The sequence below is a fragment of the Nerophis lumbriciformis genome, linkage group LG03 (genome assembly GCF_033978685.3).
Source record: "Nerophis lumbriciformis linkage group LG03, RoL_Nlum_v2.1, whole genome shotgun sequence".
Taxonomy (NCBI): domain Eukaryota; kingdom Metazoa; phylum Chordata; class Actinopteri; order Syngnathiformes; family Syngnathidae; genus Nerophis; species Nerophis lumbriciformis.
The window spans coordinates 5729616-5754853 of NC_084550.2; the positions used below are offsets into that span (position 1 = coordinate 5729616).

The 25238-nt window shown below is 40.0% G+C and overlaps 1 protein-coding gene across 1 annotated transcript in view; it reads right to left on the reverse strand.

Moving 5' to 3' along the window:
* LOC133575011 (uncharacterized) overlaps positions 1-24398 on the reverse strand; it is a 60943-nt gene extending 36545 nt beyond the window's left edge. The window contains exons 1-3 of the mRNA XM_061927464.1: positions 23900-24398; positions 14221-14363; positions 5359-5491 (exon numbers count right to left, since the gene is read on the reverse strand). Of these exons, the coding sequence (XP_061783448.1) occupies positions 5359-5491; positions 14221-14363; positions 23900-24398 (775 nt within the window). The remainder of the gene's footprint in view (positions 1-5358; positions 5492-14220; positions 14364-23899) is intronic.
* Positions 24399-25238: the final 840 nt, after the last annotated feature.

Consider the following 25238-nt stretch of genomic DNA (forward strand, 5'->3'; position numbering starts at 1 on the left):
GACGTAAGTATTGGGACACGTACAGACGGTTGTCGGACATGTCCACCTCTGGCATACATTAGCAGACATGGACGTAAGTATTGGGACATGTACAGACGGTTGTCAGACATGTCCACCTCTGGCATCAGCAGACATGGACGTAAGTATTGGGACACGAGCAGACATGGACGTAAGTATTGGGACACGTACAGACGGTTGTCGGACATGTCCACCTCTGGCATTAGCAGACATGGACGTAAGAATTGGGACACGTACAGACGGTTGTCGGACATGTCCACCTCTGGCATCAGCAGACATGGACGTAAGTATTGGGACACGTACAGACGGTTGTCGGACATGTCCACCTCTGGCATCAGCAGACATGGACGTAAGTATTGGGACACGAGCAGACATGGACGTAAGTATTGGGACACGTACAGACGGTTGTCGGACATGTCCACCTCTGGCATACATTAGCAGACATGGACGTAAGTATTGGGACATGTACAGACGGTTGTCAGACATGTCCACCTCTGGCATCAGCAGACATGGACGTAAGTATTGGGACACGAGCAGACATGGACGTAAGTATTGGGACACGTACAGACGGTTGTCGGACATGTCCACCTCTGGCATCAGCAGACATGGACGTAAGTATTGGGACATGTACAGACGGTTGTCGGACATGTCCACCTCTGGCATCAGCAGACATGGACGTAAGTATTGGGACACGTACAGACGGTTGTCGGACATGTCCACCTCTGGCATCAGCAGACATGGACGTAAGTATTGGGACACGTACAGACGGTTGTCGGACATGTCCACCTCTGGCATCAGCAGACATGGACGTAAGTATTGGGACACGTACAGACGGTTGTCGGACATGTCCACCTCTGGCATACATTAGCAGACATGGACGTAAGTATTGGGACACGTACAGACGGTTGTCGGACATGTCCACCTCTGGCATCAGCAGACATGGACGTAAGTATTGGGACACGTACAGACGGTTGTCGGACATGTCCACCTCTGGCATACATCAGCAGACATGGACGTAAGTATTGGGACACGTACAGACGGTTGTCGGACATGTCCACCTCTGGCATACATTAGCAGACATGGACGTAAGTATTGGGACACGTACAGACGGTTGTCGGACATGTCCACCTCTGGCATACATTAGCAGACATGGACGTAAGTATTGGGACACGTACAGACGGTCGTCGGACATGTCCACCTCTGGCATACATTAGCAGACATGGACGTAAGTATTGGGACACGTACAGACGGTCGTCGGACATGTCCACCTCTGGCATCAGCAGACATGGACATAAGTATTGGGACACGTACAGACGGTTGTCGGACATGTCCACCTCTGGCATACATTAGCAGACAAGGACGTAAGTATTGGGACACGTACAGACGGTTGTCGGACATGTCCACCTCTGGCATCAGCAGACATGGACGTAAGTATTGGGACACCTACAGACGGTTGTCGGACATGTCCACCTCTGGCATCAGCAGACATGGACATAAGTATTGGGACACCTACAGACGGTTGTCGGACATGTCCACCTCTGGCATCAGCAGATATGGGCGTAAGTATTGGGACACGTACAGACGGTTGTCGGACATGTCCACCTCTGGCATCAGCAGACATGGACGTAAGTATTGGGACACGTACAGACGGTTGTCGGACATGTCCACCTCTGGCATCAGCAGACATGGACGTAAGTATTGGGACACCTACAGACGGTTGTCGGACATGTCCACCTCTGGCATCAGCAGATATGGGCGTAAGTATTGGGACACGTACAGACGGTTGTCGGACATGTCCACCTCTGGCATCAGCAGACATGGACGTAAGTATTGGGACACGTACAGACGGTTGTCGGACATGTCCACCTCTGGCATACATCAGCAGACATGGACGTAAGTATTGGGACACGTACAGACGGTTGTCGGACATGTCCACCTCTGGCATCAGCAGACATGGACATAAGTATTGGGACACCTACAGACGGTTGTCGGACATGTCCACCTCTGGCATCAGCAGATATGGGCGTAAGTATTGGGACACGTACAGACGGTTGTCGGACATGTCCACCTCTGGCATCAGCAGACATGGACGTAAGTATTGGGACACGTACAGACGGTTGTCGGACATGTCCACCTCTGGCATCAGCAGACATGGACGTAAGTATTGGGACACCTACAGACGGTTGTCGGACATGTCCACCTCTGGCATCAGCAGATATGGGCGTAAGTATTGGGACACGTACAGACGGTTGTCGGACATGTCCACCTCTGGCATCAGCAGACATGGACGTAAGTATTGGGACACGTACAGACGGTTGTCGGACATGTCCACCTCTGGCATACATCAGCAGACATGGACGTAAGTATTGGGACACGTACAGACGGTTGTCGGACATGTCCACCTCTGGCATCAGCAGACATGGACGTAAGTATTGGGACACCTACAGACGGTTGTCGGACATGTCCACCTCTGGCATCAGCAGACAAGGACGTAAGTATTGGGACACGTACAGACGGTTGTCGGACATGTCCACCTCTGGCATACATCAGCAGACATGGACGTAAGTATTGGGACACGTACAGACGGTTGTCGGACATGTCCACCTCTGGCATCAGCAGACATGGACGTAAGTATTGGGACACCTACAGACGGTTGTCGGACATGTCCACCTCTGGCATCAGCAGACATGGACATAAGTATTGGGACACCTACAGACGGTTGTCGGACATGTCCACCTCTGGCATCAGCAGATATGGGCGTAAGTATTGGGACACGTACAGACGGTTGTCGGACATGTCCACCTCTGGCATCAGCAGACATGGACGTAAGTATTGGGACACGTACAGACGGTTGTCGGACATGTCCACCTCTGGCATCAGCAGACATGGACGTAAGTATTGGGACACGTACAGGAAGTCATCTCCACAAGTATTTGCATACAGACAGCAAAGTCTTTGTCCAAATACCTTTGAGCCTAGAAATGTAACAAAACACTACATAGATTTCTCGTTTGATCTCACTTCTTATGTCGCAAGATTAGACACAATAGACATGAGGCGGTAAATTTTAAACATAGACTTAAGACAATTAAGAGACAAATGGCATACCATTAAATACTTGTGTGAGACATGATAAATAAAGCATGCTACAAAAGACATAAGGATATGAGACATAAAAACACATTAGACAGGAGACATGAGGTCTGAAATGTAAGATAAGCAGAGGTGGGACCAAGTCATTGTTTTGCAAGTCACAAGTAAGTCTCAAGTCTTTGCCCTCAAGTCCAAGTCAAGTCCCGAGTCAAGACAGGCAAGCCCCGAGTCAAGTCCAAAGTCAAGACTGGAAAGTCTCAAGTCAAGTCCTAAGTCCTGCATTTTGAGTTTCGAGTCCTTTCAAGTCCTTTTAACCACAGACTAATATATTAACACAGATTGTGTATGCTTTTCAAACGCTGTATTTATTTATTAAAACAAGTGCATTTTAAATTGCAGGAAAGAAAATTGTGCTGACATTGCACTTTATAATAGCACTATTAACCAGTCATTTTAAACATTAACTCATTCCTTTACAGAACAAACACATTGAAAAATAAAGTGCAAATGTACTTATTTGTACAAAAGTGTTAACATTGACAAAACATGACATATACGTGAACATAGCAAAAAAGTTGTACTTTTTATATGTCAGGGCCCTATGCTGCATTGCATTTGCAAAAGACCAAATTAGCCAAGAGTCTGTCAGTCATTTGTGCACGATGGGGGCGTAGTATGATGCCACCATGGCTGAAAACTCGCTCCACTGGAGCACTGGAGGCAGGCACTGCCAAGACTCTCATGGCCACTCGGAACAGTGAAGGAAGAGTCTTCATGTTCAATGCCCAGAACAAAAGGGGGGAGAGAGTTGTTTTGGGTTGGTGCACTACTTGTAAGTGTATCTTGTGTTTTTTATGTTGATTTAATTAAAAAAAAAAAAAAAAAAAAAAAAAAAAAAATATTTCTTGTGCGGCCCGATACCAATCGATCCACGGACCAGTACCGGGCCGCGGCCCGGTGGTTGGGGACCACTGAGGTAAACAACCAACAGTATGTCAGAAAGCTAGCTAAAACGGTACACTTATTCATAATATAGTATACATTTTAACTGACCTTTATTTTACTATTTTTGTCTTTTTTTAGGTGGCTAAAATACGCGGTGCTGCTGACCGCCGTCTAACGTTACGTGTGATATATTGACTAACGTAACCCTGCTTAAAAAAAATCACTGAACAAAAAGTATGAATAAGGTAGTGAACTGCAACAGATTCCCGTGTTTGCAATAACGTTATAACGTTAGCAGTGAGTTTACAGCCTCACTGATTTAACTACACTGCAAATAAAAGTCACGTTACTTAGCCAATAAACGTTATCTTACATTCAAAACTTACCCTTCTTTGTGCAACTTCAAATGCCGGACGAAGTTGGAAGTTGTTGCCTCTCCATCAGTCATTTTCGAACCGCATGTGTTGCATACTGCAAAACCGTTTTGTGTTGACCACCTCGTAATTTTTATACCCAAACAAAATTATTTTAGGTATCATTTTTTGTTCACTGGCGTGTGGTTTGGACATGTCTTCTTCGTTGGTTGTCCTGCAATTTGATTGGATGAATGCTGTGTGATGAAAACAAAGCAGATCTAATTTGATTGGCTGTTGTACTGAGAGCACACCAGCTGACACACGCAACGCTGATAGACAAGTACACAATGAAAAATACGGAGCGCTCCCGAATAACTTTTTCATCTTTGGGTTTTGGGGAAAGTAGCAAGTCATGTCAAGTCATGTCAATTCAAAAGGCTCAAGTCCAAGTGAAGTCACAAGTCATTGATGTTAAAGTCTAAGTCGAGTTGCAAGTCTTTTTACATTTTGTCAAGTCGAGTCTAAAGTCATCAAATTCATGACTCGAGTCTGACTCGAGTCCAAGTCATGTGACTCGAGTCCACACCTAAGACATAAGACAAAATACACTCATGAGATGAGACTTGAAACATGAAGCATGAGACATGAGATAACAAACAAAACAAAAGCTAAGACCCTGAGACAAGGCATGAGATGTAAGACATTTAAGATGTGAGACGTAAGACGGCATGAGACGGATGAGAATATTTAAGTAATGATGTTTTTTTAGGCACAAAAGTATTTGGACAAAATTCATGGAAAACTCACTTTTGACTGTCCAAATACTTGTGGACATTTTGTCTGTAGTTTAATGTGGAGACTGACATTTACCACAACAATGTGTGTGTGTGTGTGTGTGCGTGTGTGTGTGTGTGTGTGTGTGTGTGTGTGAGACGGAGACGAGCACCTGTAATGTGACAATTCTCCTTCAGCACGTCGGCGACGGCCGCTCCTCCCGTTCCCTCCAAGCCATTATCTCGCAGGTTGAGGCTGAGGATTGAAGTGTTGGTTGCCAGGGCGACCGCCAGCGCTTTGGCGCCCTACAAACATCATCAGCATCATCAGCGTCCTTCTTCGGCGTAACGATAAGAACGTGTCCAGCGAGGCGAGACGATTTGGGTCTTTTTTTTTCTTCTTCTTTTGGGACATTTAAGTGCAGGCGTCGCAGGTCACAGAGTCAACGTGAAAAAGATATTTTGTAGGAGAAGAAGATTGGACAACTTCTTTTTTCTTTTTTTTTTTTTTTTAACACAGCAGCATGACTGACAGCTGCACACGTCCAAAACCTGATTGATCACAGGACAGCGTCTCCAAGGACACGACTTGCCAAGAGACAAGTCCGCCCGCGCACACACGGGACTAAACATTAGGTACACCGTCCACGACACCAGTTAATGACACAAGGCAGATAGATATAAGACATACGGGGTGAGACATAAGACGGATAGAAAACATACCAGGCGAGACATGAGACATAAGGCAGATATAAGACATAAGAAGTGAGGCATGACACAGAAGAGGGGAAACACGATACGTAAGATAGATAAAAGGTGAGACATCATACGTTAAGTAGATATAAGACACGAGACAGACATAAGACATAAAAGGTGCGATATAAGACATATTAAAAGACACGAGACATAAGAGGTTAGACATGAGCCATAAGATAGGTATAAGACATAAAAGGTGAGACACAAGCCACATATAAACAGAGGTGGGTAGAGTAGCCAGAAATTGTACTCAAGTAAGAGTACTGTTACTTTAGAGATTTATTACTCAAGTAAAAGTAAGGAGTAGTCACCCAAATATTTACTTGAGTAAAAGTAAAAAGTATGTTGTAAAAAAACTACTCAAGTACTGAGTAACTGATGAGTAACATACACACACACATCATATATATATATATATATATATATATATATATATATATATATACATACACACACACACATATATACATATATATATATATATACACACACACACACACACACATATATATATATATATATATATACATACATTGATATATACAGTATATAATTTATATATATTTTTTTTGCCGTTTTTGTTTACATGTTAAAGGTGTTTTAATGAATATACATGCATGTTTAACACATATAGATTCCTTTCTTTCATGAAGACAAGAATATAAGTTGGTGTATTACCTGATTCTGATGACTTGCATTGATTGTAATCAGACAGTAGTGATGACAAACGTCCACGTTTTCAAATGGAGGAGAAAAAAAGTTCCTCCTTTCTGTCTAATACCACATGAAAGTGGTTGGTTTATGGCATCTTATATGTCCAGCTTCCATATTCGTTTTTATACACTTTACAAGAAATACATTGGCGGAAAACTCCGTAGCTTGCTAGCTTGTTTGCGCTGGCTTTCGGAGACTCTTATTTTGAAAGTGCATGCGCGATGGAGCGGCACTTTTATTGTGAAGACAGGAACTGTGCAGTCAGTCTTTAGGCTTTTGACGGGATGTACGGTTGAAATAAAAAAAATGTCTTTTTTCCTTCACACTTTTGATTGATTGATTGGAACTTGTATTAGTAGATTGCACAGTACAGTACATATTCCGTACAATTGACCACTAAATGGTAACACCCCAATAAGTTTTTCAACTTGTTTAAGTCAGGTCATGTGACCGCCTGGCTCTGTTTGATTGGTCCAACGTCACCAGTGACTGCATCTGATTGGTGGAACGGAGTGAACGTCACCAGTGACTGTATTTGTTGAAACGCAGGCACTATGAAGGTCTGTCTGACAAACCAAAACAAACAAAGCGTGCATTAACAGATCGATAAAAATTAGTAGCGAGTAGCGAGCTGAATGTAGATAAAAGTAGCGGAGTAAAAGTAGCGTTTCTTCTCTATAAATATACTCAAGTAAAAGTAAAAGTATGTTGCATTAAAACTACTCTTAGAAGTACAATTTATCCCAAAAGTTACTCAAGTAGATGTAACGGAGTAAATGTAGCGCGTTACTACCCACCTCTGCATATAAAACAGTACACATGAGAGGCGAGACATGAGACATAAGAGGGGAAACATGATACATCATATAGATGTACAAACCCCGTTTCCATATGAGTTGGGAAATTGTGTTCGATGTAAATATAAGCGGAATACAATGATTTCATTTACAACTCATATTCAATTGAATGCACTACAAAGACAACATATTTGACGTTCAAACTCATAAACTTAATTTTCTTTTTGCAAATAATAATTAACTTAGAATTTCATGGCTGCAACACATGCCTAAGTAGTTGGGAAAGGGCATGTTCACCACTGTGTTACATGGCCTTTCGTTTTAACAACACTCAATAAACGATTGGGAACTGAGGAAACTAATTGTTGAAGCTTTGAAAGTGGAATTCTTTCTCATTCTTGTTTTATGTCGAGCTTCAGTCGTTCAACTCCGCTGTCGTATTTTACGCTTCATAATGCGCCACACATTTTCGATGGGAGACAGGTCTGGACTGCAGGCGGACCAGGAAAGTACCCGCATTCTTTTTTTTACAAAGCCACGCTGTTGTAACACGTGCTGAATGTGGCTTGGCATTGTCTTGAAAAAGACGGCGCTTAGATGGCAGCATATGTTGTTCCAAAACCTGTATGTACCTTTCAGCATTAATGGTGCCTTCACAGATGTGTAAGGTACCCATGCCTTGGGCACTAATGCACCCCCATACCATCACACATGCAGTATCTAGCTTCAAGTGCTATCGGCACCTTGTTCCGTCGGTTGTTTTCTGTTTTGTACCTCTTTAAGTCTTTTTTCAAGATTAAATCATGTTCCTACCTGCAAGTCCTGTCCGGAGTCGTCCGTTTGCATCCGGGGAGAACGAACCTCGCAGTAAGCTGCGACCCACACGTAACAAAGATCTTCAATAGTACTGAAATCGTAGCCTCTAGCAAACAAGAGTATGACCATAATAGAACAACATAAAGTTGAAATACATGACGAAGATAAAGATTGTAAAAACCAACAGGGGTAAAAGTTAGGACCACAGTCCAGATTGTGAAGGGGGGGTAATATATGTTAGCTAACTAGACAATCAGATGGACAGTGGCTATACCGTATTATTGTATATAGTTCTCTGCAAACCTATGAAATGTTCTATTTTGTCTTCATTATTTTGTCAGAATGCACCAGAATGCTTCATTTGTATGTGAAAATCACAAATAAATCATCTGGGGGAGGATGAACCCCCCTACAGGGGTTTGGTTTACAAACTTTCAGCCCCACCTAAAACAAAATTCACCAGCCGCCCCTGATTATGATGCATTCTCATTTTAGGCAAAGTATAAGACAATACTTTCTTAACAGTATAATTGTAACCAGGAATAAGTCTTCAAGTAACAATATTCAAATACTAACATTGTTGGGTAAGCCAGAATGTGGTTTTATTCTGAATCCAGTGAAACAGATTGGTGGTTTATGTTTTAAGTATTTGGCAGACGCTTTTATCCAAAGCGACATACATCAAAAATACATATAAAACAATCACTGTAAACATTATAATTTAAGGGAAGAATGTAATACAAAATATCAAAAAACATGTCAAAATGTCAAGACGTGGATTTTTACGCAGCTTGCTGCAAGATTTGTTCTCCCGGGATGCAAACGGACTAAACCGGACAAGGCTTGAAGGTAGGAACATATTTTAATCTCTACTCAAAAACTCAACGAAGTACAAAACAAAAAGGCGCACAAGGCGAAGGCAAGCTTAACGCAGGAAACAAAAGCTAAGACTTAGCATAAACTATGGACATGAACCATGAAACTAAAAACATGAAACTAAAAACATGAAAAAACTCACTAAACTGTGGCTTGAAACAAATAGCAAGAACTATGGACATGAAACAAAAAGACTTGCTGGACACGGCATGAATCGAACAGCATGACTATGGCAAGAAAAGTCAGAACAGAGCATGAACAGATCATCAAGAACTATGGCATGGACAGAGCAAATACAGAGTAATGTCGCCAGGACGACTAACTGGCAAAACAGGCTTAAATAATAGTCTCTGATTAAAGCAGGTGCGTGAGTCAAACACATGAGACAGGTGAAACGAATCGGTCGTCATGGAAACTAAAACAAACAAGGGTGCACAAAAACAGGAACTAATTGGAGTCCAAAAGTAACAGAACATAACTAAACAAAACATGATTTAGACCACAGATCTTGACACAAGACAGCAGCAACAGAGATACAGCCTATAAGATATATAGATATCTAATGTATTCATACATTGTTTATGTAGAATATATGCATGTTTATATAACCTAATCATATTGTTTCTTGAACTTAAAAATAGCTGACCATTTTTTCCCCCTTCTCTGGGATTATAATCCCAGTTTTGATCTGGGACGTCTGCTCACTTATAGCATATAAGAATATTCTATTACTGTTAAGCAAACTATGAATAATAAAACATGTGTCCTTTATCATAGCTACACGTATGACAAAAAAAGCATGTGAAAATCAGTGGTATTCAGTGAGGTTGCTTCTGCCAAGTTAATTGCACTGATCACCACTCCAAGATGGCGGCTCCGCATCTCGTCAGCGCCAGTAGGCAGCAGACGCATGCTGCGTCTACTTATAAGATGTCTACGGTTGGACATGTCTGAATCCAAACAGGAAGTTAAACAACAACAACAACAACAAGGTAATGTCTTCCTCTTGCTGCACCAAACCTAATTCCAGTCAGCGGAGGCTAGCAGATGTTAGCGTGCAGTTAGCATGTAGCGGGCTGTCAAGTTATGGACATTCATGATCTGCTGGAATGAGAGGCTTTAACACGTTCTCTCCTCCTGGCGGGGATGTGACTTGGAATTAATGAGCCACTAAGTCTGCACTCGGGTCAGATAACACCAATTTCCAGTTCTCGTTCAGCATTTTAAAGTGGAAAAATAAGCAAATGTTTCCTCACGTCAACAAACGTGACGTTAACAAGCTAACTAGAATACGGGAAGACCGTTTGGGAAAGCGTGTTACGGTTGGGTCGCATGTTATTGGCGGATCGTTTCCCCAAGATGTAGATGGAACTCCGGAGGCAGGGTTCAGGTATACGGCGTCTCCAAAGGGACATAGGCGAATTTTGTTTTAAATAATTTTTTTTTTTAAATTTATTTATTTTTTTAGACATGTATCTCGTGCGCACGAGAAACTTTTTATAAAGTTATAAAAATTTTTTAAAAATTAAATAATTTTTAAAAATCTTTTTTTAGACAATTATCTAATGTGCACAAGAAAGTTTATTTTGCCAAGAGATACATGTCTAAAAAAAATATATATATATTTTTAATACTTTTCTTGTGTGCAAGAGATACATTTCTATAAAAAATAAAAAATAAAAAAAATAAAAAAATTATTATTATTATTTTTTTTTTAGACGTACGCACCAGAAACTTTCTGGTGCGCACGAGATACATGTCTTGAAAAAAAAAAAAAAAAAAAAAAATAATAATAATATATTATAATTTTTTTTAATTTTATTTTTTTTAGACATGTATCTCGTGCGCACCAGAAAGTTTCTGGTGCGCATGTCTAAAAAAAAAAAAACTATCTTGTGCGCAAAAGAGCAAAAAAAAATAATTTAAATAAAAAATATATATTTTTTTTAGACATGTATCTCGTGCGAGATAGTCTAAAAATAAAAAATAAAAATTATTACATTTTTTATTGTTTTTAATTCAATTTAATTTAACTTTATAAAAAGTTTCTCGTGCGCATGAGATAGTTTCTCGTGCGCACATGTCTAAAAATGTTTTTATTTTTATGTTTAATACTTTTCTTGTGCGCACAAGATAGTTTCTCATGCGCAAGAGATACATGTCTAAAAAAAAAAATATATATATATATAAAAATTTTATTATTATTATTATTTTTTAGACGTGCGCACCAGAAACTTTCTGGTGCGCACGTCTAAAAAAAAAATTAAATAAATAAATTATTATTATTATTATTATTATTATTATTTTTAGACGTGTATGTATCTGTTGCGCACGAGAAACTATCTTGTGTGCAAAAGAGCAAAAGAAAATTATTTAAAAAAAATATATATATATTTTTTTAGACATGTATCTCGTGTGAGATAATTGTCTAAAAATAAAAAATAAAAATTATTACATTTTACATTTTTTTTTAATTCAATTTAATTTAACTTTATAAAAAGTTTCTCGTGCGCATGAGATAGTTTCTCGTGCGCACATGTCTAAAAATTTTTTTTTTTTTAATTTTTAATACTTTTCTTGTGCGCACAAGATAGTTTCTCGTGCGCAAGAGATACATGTCTAAAAAAAAAAAAATAAATAAAATAATTAATTATTATTTTTTTTTTTTTAGACGTGCGCACCAGAAACTTTCTGGTGCGCACCAGAAACTTTCTGGTGCGCACGAGACACATGTCTTAAAAATAATAATAAAATAAAATAATAATAATAATAATTTATAATATTTTTATTTTTTTAAATTTTATTTTAGACATGTATCTCGTGCGCACCAGAAAGTTTCTGGTGCGCACGTCTAAAAAAAAAAAAAAAATAATAAATTTAAATTATTATTATTTTTTTTAGACATGTATCTCGTGCGAGATAATTGTCTAAAAATAAAAAATAAAAATAATTACATTTTTTAATTTTTTTAATTCAATTTAATTTAACTTTATAAAAAGTTTCTCGTGCGCATGAGATAATTTCTCGTGCGCACATGTCTAAAAAAAAAAGTATTTTTATTTTTAATACTTTTCTTGTGCGCACAAGATAGTTTCTCATGCGCAAGAGATACATGTCTAAAAAAAAAAAAAAAAAAAAAAAAAATGTAATTATTTTTTTTTTTTTAGACGTGCGCACCAGAAACTTTCTGGTGCGCACGAGATACATGTCTTAAAAATAATAATAAAATAAAATAATAATAATAATAATTTATAATTTTTTTTTTTTTTTTTTTTTTTTTAGACATGTATCTCATGCGCACCAAAAACTTTCTGGTGCGCACGTCTAAAAAAAAAAATAATAATAATAATACATTTAAATTATTATTATTATTTTTTTTTTTAGACATGTATGTATCTGTTGCGCACGAGAAACTATCTTGTGCACAAAAGAGCAAAAGAAAATCATTTAAAAAAAAAAATATTTTTTTTTTAGACATGTATCTCGTGCGAGATAATTGTCTAAAAATAAAAAATAAAAATTATTTAATTTTTTAATTTTTTTAATTCAATTTAATTTAACTTTATAAAAAGTTTCTCATGCGCATGAGATAGTTGCTCGTGCACACGTCTAAAAATTTTTATTTTTTTATTTTTAATACTTTTCTTGTGCGCACCAGAAACTTTCTGATGCGCACGAGATACATGTCTTAAAAATAATAATAAAATAAAATAATAATAATAATAATTTATAATATTTTTTTATTTTATTTTTTTTAGACATGTATCTCGTGCGCACCAGAAAGTTTCTGGTGTGCACGTCTAAAAAAAAAATAATAATAATAGATTTAAATTATTATTATTATTATTATTTTTAGACATGTATGTATCTGTTGCGCACGAGAAACTATCTTGTGTGCAAAAGAGCAAAAGAAAATGATTAAAAAAAAAAAATATTTTTTTTTAGACATGTATCTCGTGCGAGATAATTGTCTAAAAATAAAAAATAAAAATTATTTAATTTTTTAATTTTTTTTAAATTCAATTTAATTTAACTTTATAAAAAGTTTCTCGTGCGCATGAGATAGTTTCTCGTGCGCACATGTCTAAAAAAAATAAAAATAAAATAAAAATTATTTAACATTTTTTTCCCCCATGTCCCTTTAGGGGCTCCGTACAGGTAAGATAATGATTTATTTTTCATAAATCTGGCAAAATACAGAAAAGCGTACCGATTGCACGGGAAGCTAAGGAAATAGCTAACGGGAAAACTTAGCATTGAACCAAAGCGCAAACAAGACAGCCAGATTGAGTGTGTCCCGAACACTAATCAGAGGCAGGTGAAAATAATCAGCACCCATGGCAACCAAGAAAAACACAAACCCAGTGGTGCTGAAACAGAACTAAAGGAGTCTTTAACCAAACAAAACATGATCCGGGCTGTTTTTATTAATCTTTCACAAAAATCACAAGTCAAAGATGTACTTTATAACAAGAACACTGTACTGTTTTTAGGAATCTTTTGTAAAAAACTCTTTTAAAAATCTACTTTGTCAACGATCTTCTATAGAACAGGAGCGCTTGGCTGTTTTTAAAAATCTGCTACACAAAATCATAGGCCAAAGATCAATTCTATGACAAGAGGAATGTACTGTTTTTAAGAATCTGCAGCAAAAGCAGTTTTTAAGATCTACCTTGTCAAAGATCTTTTATATAACAGGAGCGCTGGGCTGGTTTTAGTAATCTTTCACAAAAATCACAAGTCAAAGATGTACTTTATGACAAGAACACAGTGCTGTTTTTAGGAATCTTCTGTAAAACACTCTTTTAAAGATCTACTTTGTAGTAATAACTCCCTTATTAGTGCCCGGGTGCAGGTGAGTGTCCTGAACACTAATCAAAGGCAGGTGAAAATAATCAGCACCCATGGCAACCAAGAAAACCCAAACCCAGTAGTGCTGAAACAGAACTAAGGGAGTCTTTAACTAAACAAAACATGATCCGGGTAATTGCTCATGTGGGAAATTCACCAAAAGAACCCTGAAATACGCCGACTTTAGCACTTTTAAACCGGTCCTGAGACCATGCAGTAGCCCACCTGAGGTCCAAGTCCACGGTGCGCCAAGGACAAGCGGTCTTCCTGCAAGTGCTGCACGACATAGGAGACCGGGACCACCTTGAAGCGCTTGCATGCCTCCGTGTAGCGCGTCCGCCGGGACCACTCAGAAGACGCCTTCTCGTCTGCCACAGAATGAGACATGAGATAGGAGATATAAGACATGAGACACATGTCCAAGGTGTGAGACGTGAGACGAGCCGTGAGATGCGGGACATGGGATAAAACAACATGGAACAAGAGACACCAACAAAAAAAACAGGACGAGACATGTGACATAAGCAGCTAGGCACAAGATACAACATGAGGTATGAGACGTGAGACATGAGACTTATCATTCATTCTTTTGGGTTGTGTGTCTGCAAAAAAAAGTGTTCATGTCCATTTTGCGTTGAGTTCTTTCAAAATAAATTAACAAAACAAATTGTCCAAATTGATGTGAACGCTCCGAGACATGAGACAAATACCACATGATAAACCACAAAAAATAGATGAGACCTGGCACATGAGATGCAAACACGAGTTGTGAGACATGAGACAACATGTGAGACATCTGGCATGAGAAACTATGACACGGGACACAAAACAACAGATGAGACATCAAGCACAAATGAGCTATGAGACATTTGAAGTGGGACATGAGAAGCAAAACAAGAGTTGTGAGACATGATAGAAGACATGACTAGACATGTGTGACATCTGGCATGATAAACTATGACATGAGACACAAAACAACAGATGAGACATGACTCACAAGACATGAAGTGCAAATGAGGTATGAGACGTTTGACGTTGGACATGAGATGCAAAACACGAGTTGTGAGACATGAGACAAGACGTGAGACATGGCTAGACATATGTGACATCTGGCATGATAAACTATGACATGAGATATAAAACAACAGATGAGACATGAACCACAAGACATGAAGCGCACATGAGATATGAGACATTTGACGTTGGACATGAGATGCAAAACACGAGTTGTGAGACATGAGACAAGACGTGAGACATGGCTAGACATGTGTGACATTGGATAAGAGAAACTATGACATGAGACACAAAACCACAGATGAGACATGAATCACAAGACATGAATATATGAGGTATGAGACATTGGATGTGGGACATGAGATACAAAACATGAGTTGTGAGACATGAGACAAAGCTAGGCACGTGTAACATGAGAAAGTGAAAGGAGACACAAGACATGAAGCACAAATGAGATATGAGACATTTGAAGTGGGGCATGAGATGCAAAACATGAGTTGTGAGACAAGAGACAAGACGTGAGACATGACTAGACATGTGTGACATCTGGCATGAGAAACTATGACATGAGACATTAAGCAATAAAAGAGACATGAATCACAAGACATGAAGCAGAATATATGAAATATGAGATATTTGACATGGGACATGAGATACAAAACACAAGTTGTGAGACATGAGACAACATGTGAGACATGTGTGACATCCGGCATGAGAAACTATGACACGGGACACAAAACAACAGATGAGACATGAAGCAAAAATGAGGTATGAGACATTTGAAGCGGGACATGAGATGCAAAACATGAGTCGCGAGACATGAGACAAGACGTGAGACATATGTGACATCTGGCATGATAAACTATGACATGAGATATAAAACAACAGATGAGACATGAATCACAAGACGTGAAGCACAAATGAGGTATGAGACGTTGGACATGCGATGCAAAACATGAGTTGTGGGACACGAGACAGGGCTAGGCACGTGTAACATGATAAAGTGAAAGGAGACACAAGACATGAAGCACAAATGAGGTATGAGACATTTGAAGTGGGACATGAGATGCAAAACAAGAGTTGTGAGACATGAGACAACATGTGAGACATGTGTGACATCTGGCATGAGAAACTATGACATGAGACATCAAGCAATAAAAGAGACATGAATCACAAGACGTGAAGCACAAATGAGGTATGAGACAAGAGACGTGAGACATGACTAGACATGTGTGACATCTGGCATGAGAAACTATGACATGAGATACAAAGCAATACATGAGACATGAATCACAAGACATGAAGCAGAATATATGAGATATGAGACATTGGACGTGGGACATGAGATACAAAACATGAGTTGTGAGACATGAGACAAAGCTAGGCACGTGTAACATGAGAAAGTGAAAGGAGACACAAGACATGAAGCCCAAATGAGATATGAGACATTTGAAGTGGGGCATGAGATGCAAAACATGAGTTGTGAGACAAGAGACAAGACGTGAGACATGACTAGACATGTGTGACATCTGGCATGAGAAACTATGACATGAGACATTAAGCAATAAAAGAGACATGAATCACAAGACATGAAGCAGAATATATGAAATATGAGATATTTGACATGGGACATGAGATACAAAACACAAGTTGTGAGACATGAGACAACATGTGAGACATGTGTGACATCTGGCATGAGAAACTATGACACGGGACACAAAACAACAGATGAGACATGAAGCAAAAATGAGGTATGAGACATTTGAAGCGGGACATGAGATGCAAAACATGAGTTGTGAGACATGATAGAAGACGTGAGACATGCCTAAATGTTTGTGACATCTGGCATGATAAACTATGACATGAGACACAAAACAACAGATGAGACATAAATGACAAGACATGAAGTGCAAATGAGGTATGAGACATTTGATGTGGGACATGAGATACAAATCATGAGTTGTGAGACAAAGACAAGACGTAAGACACAGCTATACATGTGTAGATTTTGGACATGAGAAACTATGACATGAGACACGAAACAACAGATGAGACATGAATCACAAGACATGAAGCGCACATGAGGTATGAGACATTTGACGTGGGACATGAGATACAAAACACGAGTTGTGAGATATGAGACAACATGTGAGACATGTGTGACATCTGGCATGAGAAACTATGACACGGGACACAAAACAACAGATGAGACATGAAGCAAAAATGAGGTATGAGACATTTGAAGTGGGACATGAGATGCAAAACACGAGTTGTGAGACATGAGACAAGACGTGAGACATGGCTAGACATATGTGACATCTGGCATGAGAAACTATGACATGAGATATAAAACAACAGATGAGACATGAATCACAAGACATGAAGCGCACATGAGGTATGAGACATTGGACGTGAGACATGAGATGCAAATCATGAGTTGTGAGACATGAGACATAGCTATACAAGTGTACATTTTGGACATGATACACTATGACATGAGACACGAAACAACAGATGAGACATGAATCACAAGACATGAAGTGGAATATATGAACTATGAGACATTTGACGTGGGACATGAGATACAAATCATGAGTTGTGAGACATGAGACATACAGTAGGTATACAAGTGTACATTTTGGACATGATACACTATGACATGAGACACGAAACAACAGATGAGACATGAATCACAAGACATGAAGTGCAAATGAGGTATGAGACGTTTGAAGTGGGACATGAGATGCAAAACACGAGTTGTGAGATATGAGACATAATGTGAGACATCTGGCATGATAAACTATGACATGAGACACGAAACAACAGATGAGACACGAATCACAAGACACGAAGCGGAATATATGAGATATGAGACATTTGTCGTGGGACATGAGGTGCAAAACGTGAGTTGTGAGACATGAGACAAGGCGAGGCACGTGTAACATAACACGAGAAAGTGAAAGGAGACACAAGACATGAAGCACAAATGAGGTATGAGACATTTGAAGTGGGACATGAGATGCAAAACACGAGTTGTAAGACATGAGACAACATGTGAGACATGTGTGACATCTGGCATGAGAAACTATGACATGAGACATTAAGCAATAAAAGAGACATGAATCACAAGACGTGAAGCACAAATGAGGTATGAGACACTTGACGTGGGACATGAGTTGTGAGATGAGACTTGAGACATGACTAGACATGTGTGACATCTGGCATGAGAAAACTATGACATGAGACATAAAGCAATACATGAGACATGAATCACAAGACATGAAGCAGAATATATGAGGTATGAGACATTTGACGTGGGACATGAGATGCAAAACACGAGTTGTGAGACATGAGACAAGACGTGAGACATGACTAGACATGTGTGACATCTGGCATGAGAAAACTATGACATGAGACATGAATCACAAGACATGAAGCAGAATATATGAGGTATGAGACATTTGACGTGGGACATGAGAAGCAAAACAAGAGTTGTGAGACATGATAGAAGACGTGAGACATGACTAGACATGTGTGACATCTGGCATGATAAATTATGACATGAGATATAAAACAACAGATGAGACATGAATCACAAGATATGAAGTGCAAATGAGGTATGAAACGTTTGAAGTGGGACATGAGATGCAAAACACGAGTTGTGAGACATGATAGAAGACGTGAGACGTAGCTAGACATGTGTGACATCTGGCATGAGAAACTATGACATGAGACACAAAACCACAGATGAGACATGAATCACAAGACATGAATATATGAGGTATGAGACATTGGACGAGGGACATGAGATACAAAACATGAGTTGTGAGACATGAGACAAAGCTAGGCACGTGTAACATGAGAAAGTGAAAGGAGACACAAGACATGAAGCACAAATGAGATATGAGACATTTGAAGTGGGGCATGAGATGCAAAACATGAGTTGTGAGACAAGAGACAAGACGTGAGACATGACTAGACATGTGTGACATCTGGCATGAGAAACTATGACATGAGACATTAAGCAATAAAAGAGACATGAATCACAAGACATGAAGCAGAATATATGAAATATGAGATATTTGACATGGGACATGAGATACAAAACACAAGTTGTGAGACATGAGACAACATGTGAGACATGTGTGACATCTGGCATGAGAAACTATGACACGGGACACAAAACAACAGATGAGACATTAAGCAAAAATGAGGTATGAGACATTTGAAGCGGGACATGAGATGCGAAACATGAGTTGTGAGACATGATAGAAGACGTGAGACATGGCTAGATGTTTGTGACATCTGGCATGAGAAACTATGACATGAGATATAAAACAACAGATGAGACATGAATGACAAGACATGAAGTGCAAATGAGATATGAGACATTTGATGTGGGACATGAGATACAAATCATGAGTTGTGAGACATGAGACAAGACGTAAGACACAGCTATGCATGTGTAGATTTTGGACATGATAAACTATGACATGAGACACAAAACAACAGATGAGACATGAATCACAAGACATGAAGCGCAAATGAGATATGAGACATTTGAAGTGGGACATGAGACGCAAAACACGAGTTGTGAGACATGAGACAACATGTGAGACATGTGTGACATCTGGCATGAGAAACTATGACACGGGACACAAAACAACAGATGAGACATGAAGCACAAATGAGGTATGAGACATTTGAAGTGGGACATGAGATGCAAAACATGAGTCGCGAGACATGAGACAAGACGTGAGACATGACTAGACATTTGTGACATCTGGCATGATAAACTATGACATGAGATATAAAACAACAAATGAGATATGAATCACAAGACATGAAGCGCAAATGAGGTATGAGACATTGGACGTGAGACATGAGATGCAAATCATGAGTTGTGAGACATGAGACATAGCTATACAAGTGTACATTTTGGACATGATAAACTATGATATGAGACACGAAACAACAGATGAGACATGAATCACAAGACATGAAGTGGAATATATGAGATATGAGACATTTGACGTTGGACATGAGATACAAATCATGAGTTGTGAGACATGAGACATAGCTATACAAGTGTACATTTTGGACATGATACACTATGATATGAGACACGAAACAACAGATGAGACATGAATCACAAGACACAAAGTGCAAATGAGGTATGAGACGTTTGAAGCGGGACATGAGATGCAAAACACGAGTTGTGAGATATGAGACATGATGTGAGACATCTGGCATGATAAACTATGACATGAGACACGAAACAACAGATGAGACACGAATCACAAGACACGAAGCGGAATATATGAGATATGAGACATTTGACGTGGGACATGAGGTGCAAAACGTGAGTTGTGAGACATGAGACAAGGCGAGGCACGTGTAACATAACACGAGAAAGTGAAAGGAGACACAAGACATGAAGCACAAATGAGGTATGAGACATTTGAAGTGGGACATGAGATGCAAAACACGAGTTGTAAGACATGAGACAACATGTGAGACATGTGTGACATCTGGCATGAGAAACTATGACATGAGACATTAAGCAATAAAAGAGACATGAATCACAAGACGTGAAGCACAAATGAGGTATGAGACATTTGAAGTGGGACATGAGATGCAAAACACGAGTTGTAAGACATGAGACAACATGTGAGACATGTGTGACATCTGGCATGAGAAACTATGACATGAGACATTAAGCAATAAAAGAGACATGAATCACAAGACGTGAAGCACAAATGAGGTATGAGACACTTGACGTGGGACATGAGTTGTGAGATGAGACTTGAGACATGACTAGACATGTGTGACATCTGGCATGAGAAAACTATGACATGAGACATAAAGCAATACATGAGACATGAATCACAAGACATGAAGCAGAATATATGAGGTATGAGACATTTGACGTGGGACATTAGATGCAAAACACGAGTTGTGAGACATGAGACAAGACGTGAGACATGACTAGACGTGTAAAATCTGGCATGAGAATCTATGACATGAGACATTAAGCAATAAAAGGGACATGAATCACAAGACGTGAAGCACAAATGAGGTATGAGACATTTGATGTGGGACATGAGATGCAAAACATGAGTCGTGGGACATGAGACAAGACGTGAGACATGACTAGACATGTGTGACATCTGGCATGATAAACTATGACATGAGACACAAAATAACAGATGAGACATGAATCACAAGACATGAAGTGCAAATGAGGTATGAGACATTTGACGTTGGACATGAGATGCAAAACACGAGTTGTGAGACACGAGACAAGACGTGAGACATGACTAGACATGTGTGACATCTGGCATGAGAAACTATGACATGAGACATAAAACCACAGATGAGACATGAATCACAAGACATGAATATATGAGCTATGAGACATTTGACGTGGGACATGAGATGCAAACCATGAGTCGTGAGACATGAGACATAGTGTGAGACATCTGGCATGATAAACTATGACATGAGACACAAAAACAACAGATGAGACACAAATCACAAGACACAAAGCACAAATGAGCTATGAGACATTTGACGTGGGACATGAGATGCAAATCATGAGTTGTGAGACATGAGACATAGTGTGAGACATCTGGCATGATAAACTATGACATGAGACACGAAACAACAGATGAAACACGAATCACAAGACACGATGCACAAATGAGCTATGAGACATTTGACGTGGGACATGAGAAGCAAAACACAAGTTGTGAGACATGAGACAAGACGTGAGACATGACTAGACATGTGTGACATCTGGCATGAGAAACTATGACATGAGACACAAAAACAACAGATGAGACACAAATCACAAGACACAAAGCACAAATGAGCTATGAGACATTTGACGTGGGACATGAGAAGCAAAACACGAGTTGTGAGACATGAGACAAGACGTGAGACATGACTAGACATGTGTGACATCTGGCATGATAATCTATTTCATGAGACATAAAACAACAGATGAGACATGAATCACAAGACATGAAGCACATATGAGGTATGAGACACTTGAAGTGGGACATGAGATGCAAAACATGAGTTGTGAGACATGATAGAAGACATGACTAGACATGTGTGACATCTGGCATGATAAACTATGACATGAGACACAAAACAACAGGTGAGACATGAATGACAAGACATGAATATATGAGGTATGAGACATTTGATGTGGGACATGAGATGCAAATCATGAGTTGTGAGACATGAGACATAGTGTGAGACATCTGGCATGATAAACTATGACATGAGACACGAAACAACAGATGAGACACGAATCACAAGACACAAAGCGGAATATATGAAATATGAGACATTTGACGTGGGACATGAGATACAAAACATGAGTTGTGAGACATGAGCCAAAGCTAGGCATGTGTAGCATGAGAAAGTGAAAGGAGACACAAGACATGAAGCACAAATGAGATATGAGACATTTGAAGTGGGGCATGGGATGCAAAACATGAGTTGTGAGACATGATAGAAGACGTGAGACATGAGTGACATCTGGCATGAGACATAAAGCAATACAAGAGACATGAATCACAAGACATGAAGCACAAATGAGGTATGAGACGTTGGACATGAGATGCAAAACATGAGTCGTGGGACATGAGACAAGGCGAGGCACGTGTAGCATAACATGAGAAAATGAAAGGAGACACAAGACATGAAGCACAAATGAGCTATGAGACATTTGAAGTGGGACATGAGAAGCAAAACAAGAGTTGTGAGACATGAGACAAGACGTGAGACATGGCTAGACATGTGTGACATCTGGCATGATAAACTATGACATGAGACACAAAACAACAGATGAGACATGAATCACAAGACATGAAGTGCAAATGAGGTATGCAACGTTTGACGTGGGACATGAGATGCAAAACAGGAGTTGTGAGACATGATAGAAGACGTGAGACATAGCTAGACATGTGTGACATCTGGCATGAGAAACTATGACATGAGACACAAAACCACAGATGAGACATGAATCACAAGACATGAATATATGAGCTATGAGACATTTGACGTGGGACATGAGATGCAAACCATGAGTCGTGAGACATGAGACATAGTGTGAGACATCTGGCATGATAAACTATGACATGAGACACAAAAACAACAGATGAGACACAAATCACAAGACACAAAGCACAAATGAGCTATGAGACATTTGACGTGGGACATGAGATGCAAATCATGAGTTGTGAGACATGAGACATAGTGTGAGACATCTGGCATGATAAACTATGACATGAGACACGAAACAACAGATGAAACACGAATCACAAGACACGATGCACAAATGAGCTATGAGACATTTGACGTGGGACATGAGAAGCAAAACACGAGTTGTGAGACATGAGACAAGACGTGAGACATGACTAGACATGTGTGACATCTGGCATGAGAAACTATGACATGAGACATAAAACAACAGATGAGACATGAATCACAAGACATGAAGCACATACTTGAAGTGGGACATGAGATGCAAAACATGAGTTGTGAGACATGATAGAAGACATGAGACAAGACTAGACATGTGTGACATCTGGCATGAGAAACTATGACATGAGATATAAAACAACAGGTGAGACATGAACTAAAGAATGAGACAAGAGATGTCAGACGTGTCATGAGATGGGTGGCATTTGAGGGATGAGACACTAAACAAGACATGAGACCTAAGAGGTGCGCTATGAGACATAAGGTGCAACACATGAGATGAGACTAGGCGGGCCAAGAGAAGCCATCACATGAGAAATGAGAGTTGGTATGAGACCAGAATAAGACAAATAACGAATGAGATAAAGGGACAAATATTCCTCTTTAATGTCACCTTCAGGTGGGCGGTCCTCACAGTCCTGGTCTTCGTCACCTCGGTCTAGCACGCCACCATCAGGTCGGCGGTTCTCACAATCCTGGTCTTCTTCACCTCGGTCTAGCATGCCACCATCAGGTCGATCCTTACAGTCCTGGTCTTCTTCACCTCGGTCTAGCACGCCACTATCAGGTGGGTCCTCACAGTCCTGGTCTTCATCACCTCGGTCTAGCACGCCACCATCAGGGCGGTCCTCACAGTCCTGGTCTTCGTCACCTCGATCTAGCACGCCACCATCAGGTCGGTGGTCCTCACAGTCCTGGTCTTCGTCACCTCTGTCTAGCACGCCACCATCAGGTCGGTGGTCCTCACAGTCCTGGTCTTCGTCACCTCGGTCTAGCACGCCACCATCAGGTCGGTGGTCCTCACAGTCCTGGTCTTCGTCACCTCGGTCTAGAGGGTCATGAGGGCGGGGCAGAGGCTGGCCCCGCCCACGCATGTCACCTGTGGTCATCATCAGGGCGAAGGAGACGCCAAGAAGGACTGGACTGGTGGAGACGTGGTTTTCTCCCGCCCGGCAGCAGTCACAACAGTGTGTGTGCCACCTCACCTTCTAGAAGCTTCCTCAGCAAGTGGAAAAGTGAGTAAAGTGCAAAAGGAGTCCGAGGTCAGCAGGTGGTGGTCTCCTTCCGTCTCAGCGCCGTCTTCCTCCCAACTTGAGAAGTCGTAACTGCCGCGTGTTCAATCCCTGCACTGCAGTGTGACGGTGGCTTTGTTGACAGGTTGCCACGGTGACGCCATCATCCACTCTGAGCCATGGCAACCGCCGGTACAATCAATGCGTTGACCCTTGACCCCGAGCGCACACGTTGCTATACAACTGCCTGGACAGCTCATGTGGCGACTGCCAAAACATTGCTCAAAGATCTTTTATATGACAGGAGCACTGTGCTGTTTCTCTAAGGCTCTACCCAGTCAAAGATCCTCCATATGACAAGAGGGCTATAAGACCCACCTAGACAAAGATCCTGAGCTGTTCATAGGAACAGTTTTACAGATCTACCTTGTCAAAGATCTTCTCTATAACAGGAGCGCTGGGCTGGTTTTAGTAATCTTTCACAAAAATCAAAGATCTACTTTATGACAAGAACACTGTACTGTTTTAGGAATCTTCTGTAAAACACTCTTTTAAAGATCTACTTTGTCAAAGATCTTCTATAGAACAGGAGCGCTTGGCTGTTTTTAAAAACCTGCTACACAAAATCATAGGCCAAAGATCAATTCTATGACAAGAGCAATGGACTGTTTTTAAGAATCTGCAGCAAAAGCAGTTTATAAGATCTACCTTGTCAAAGAT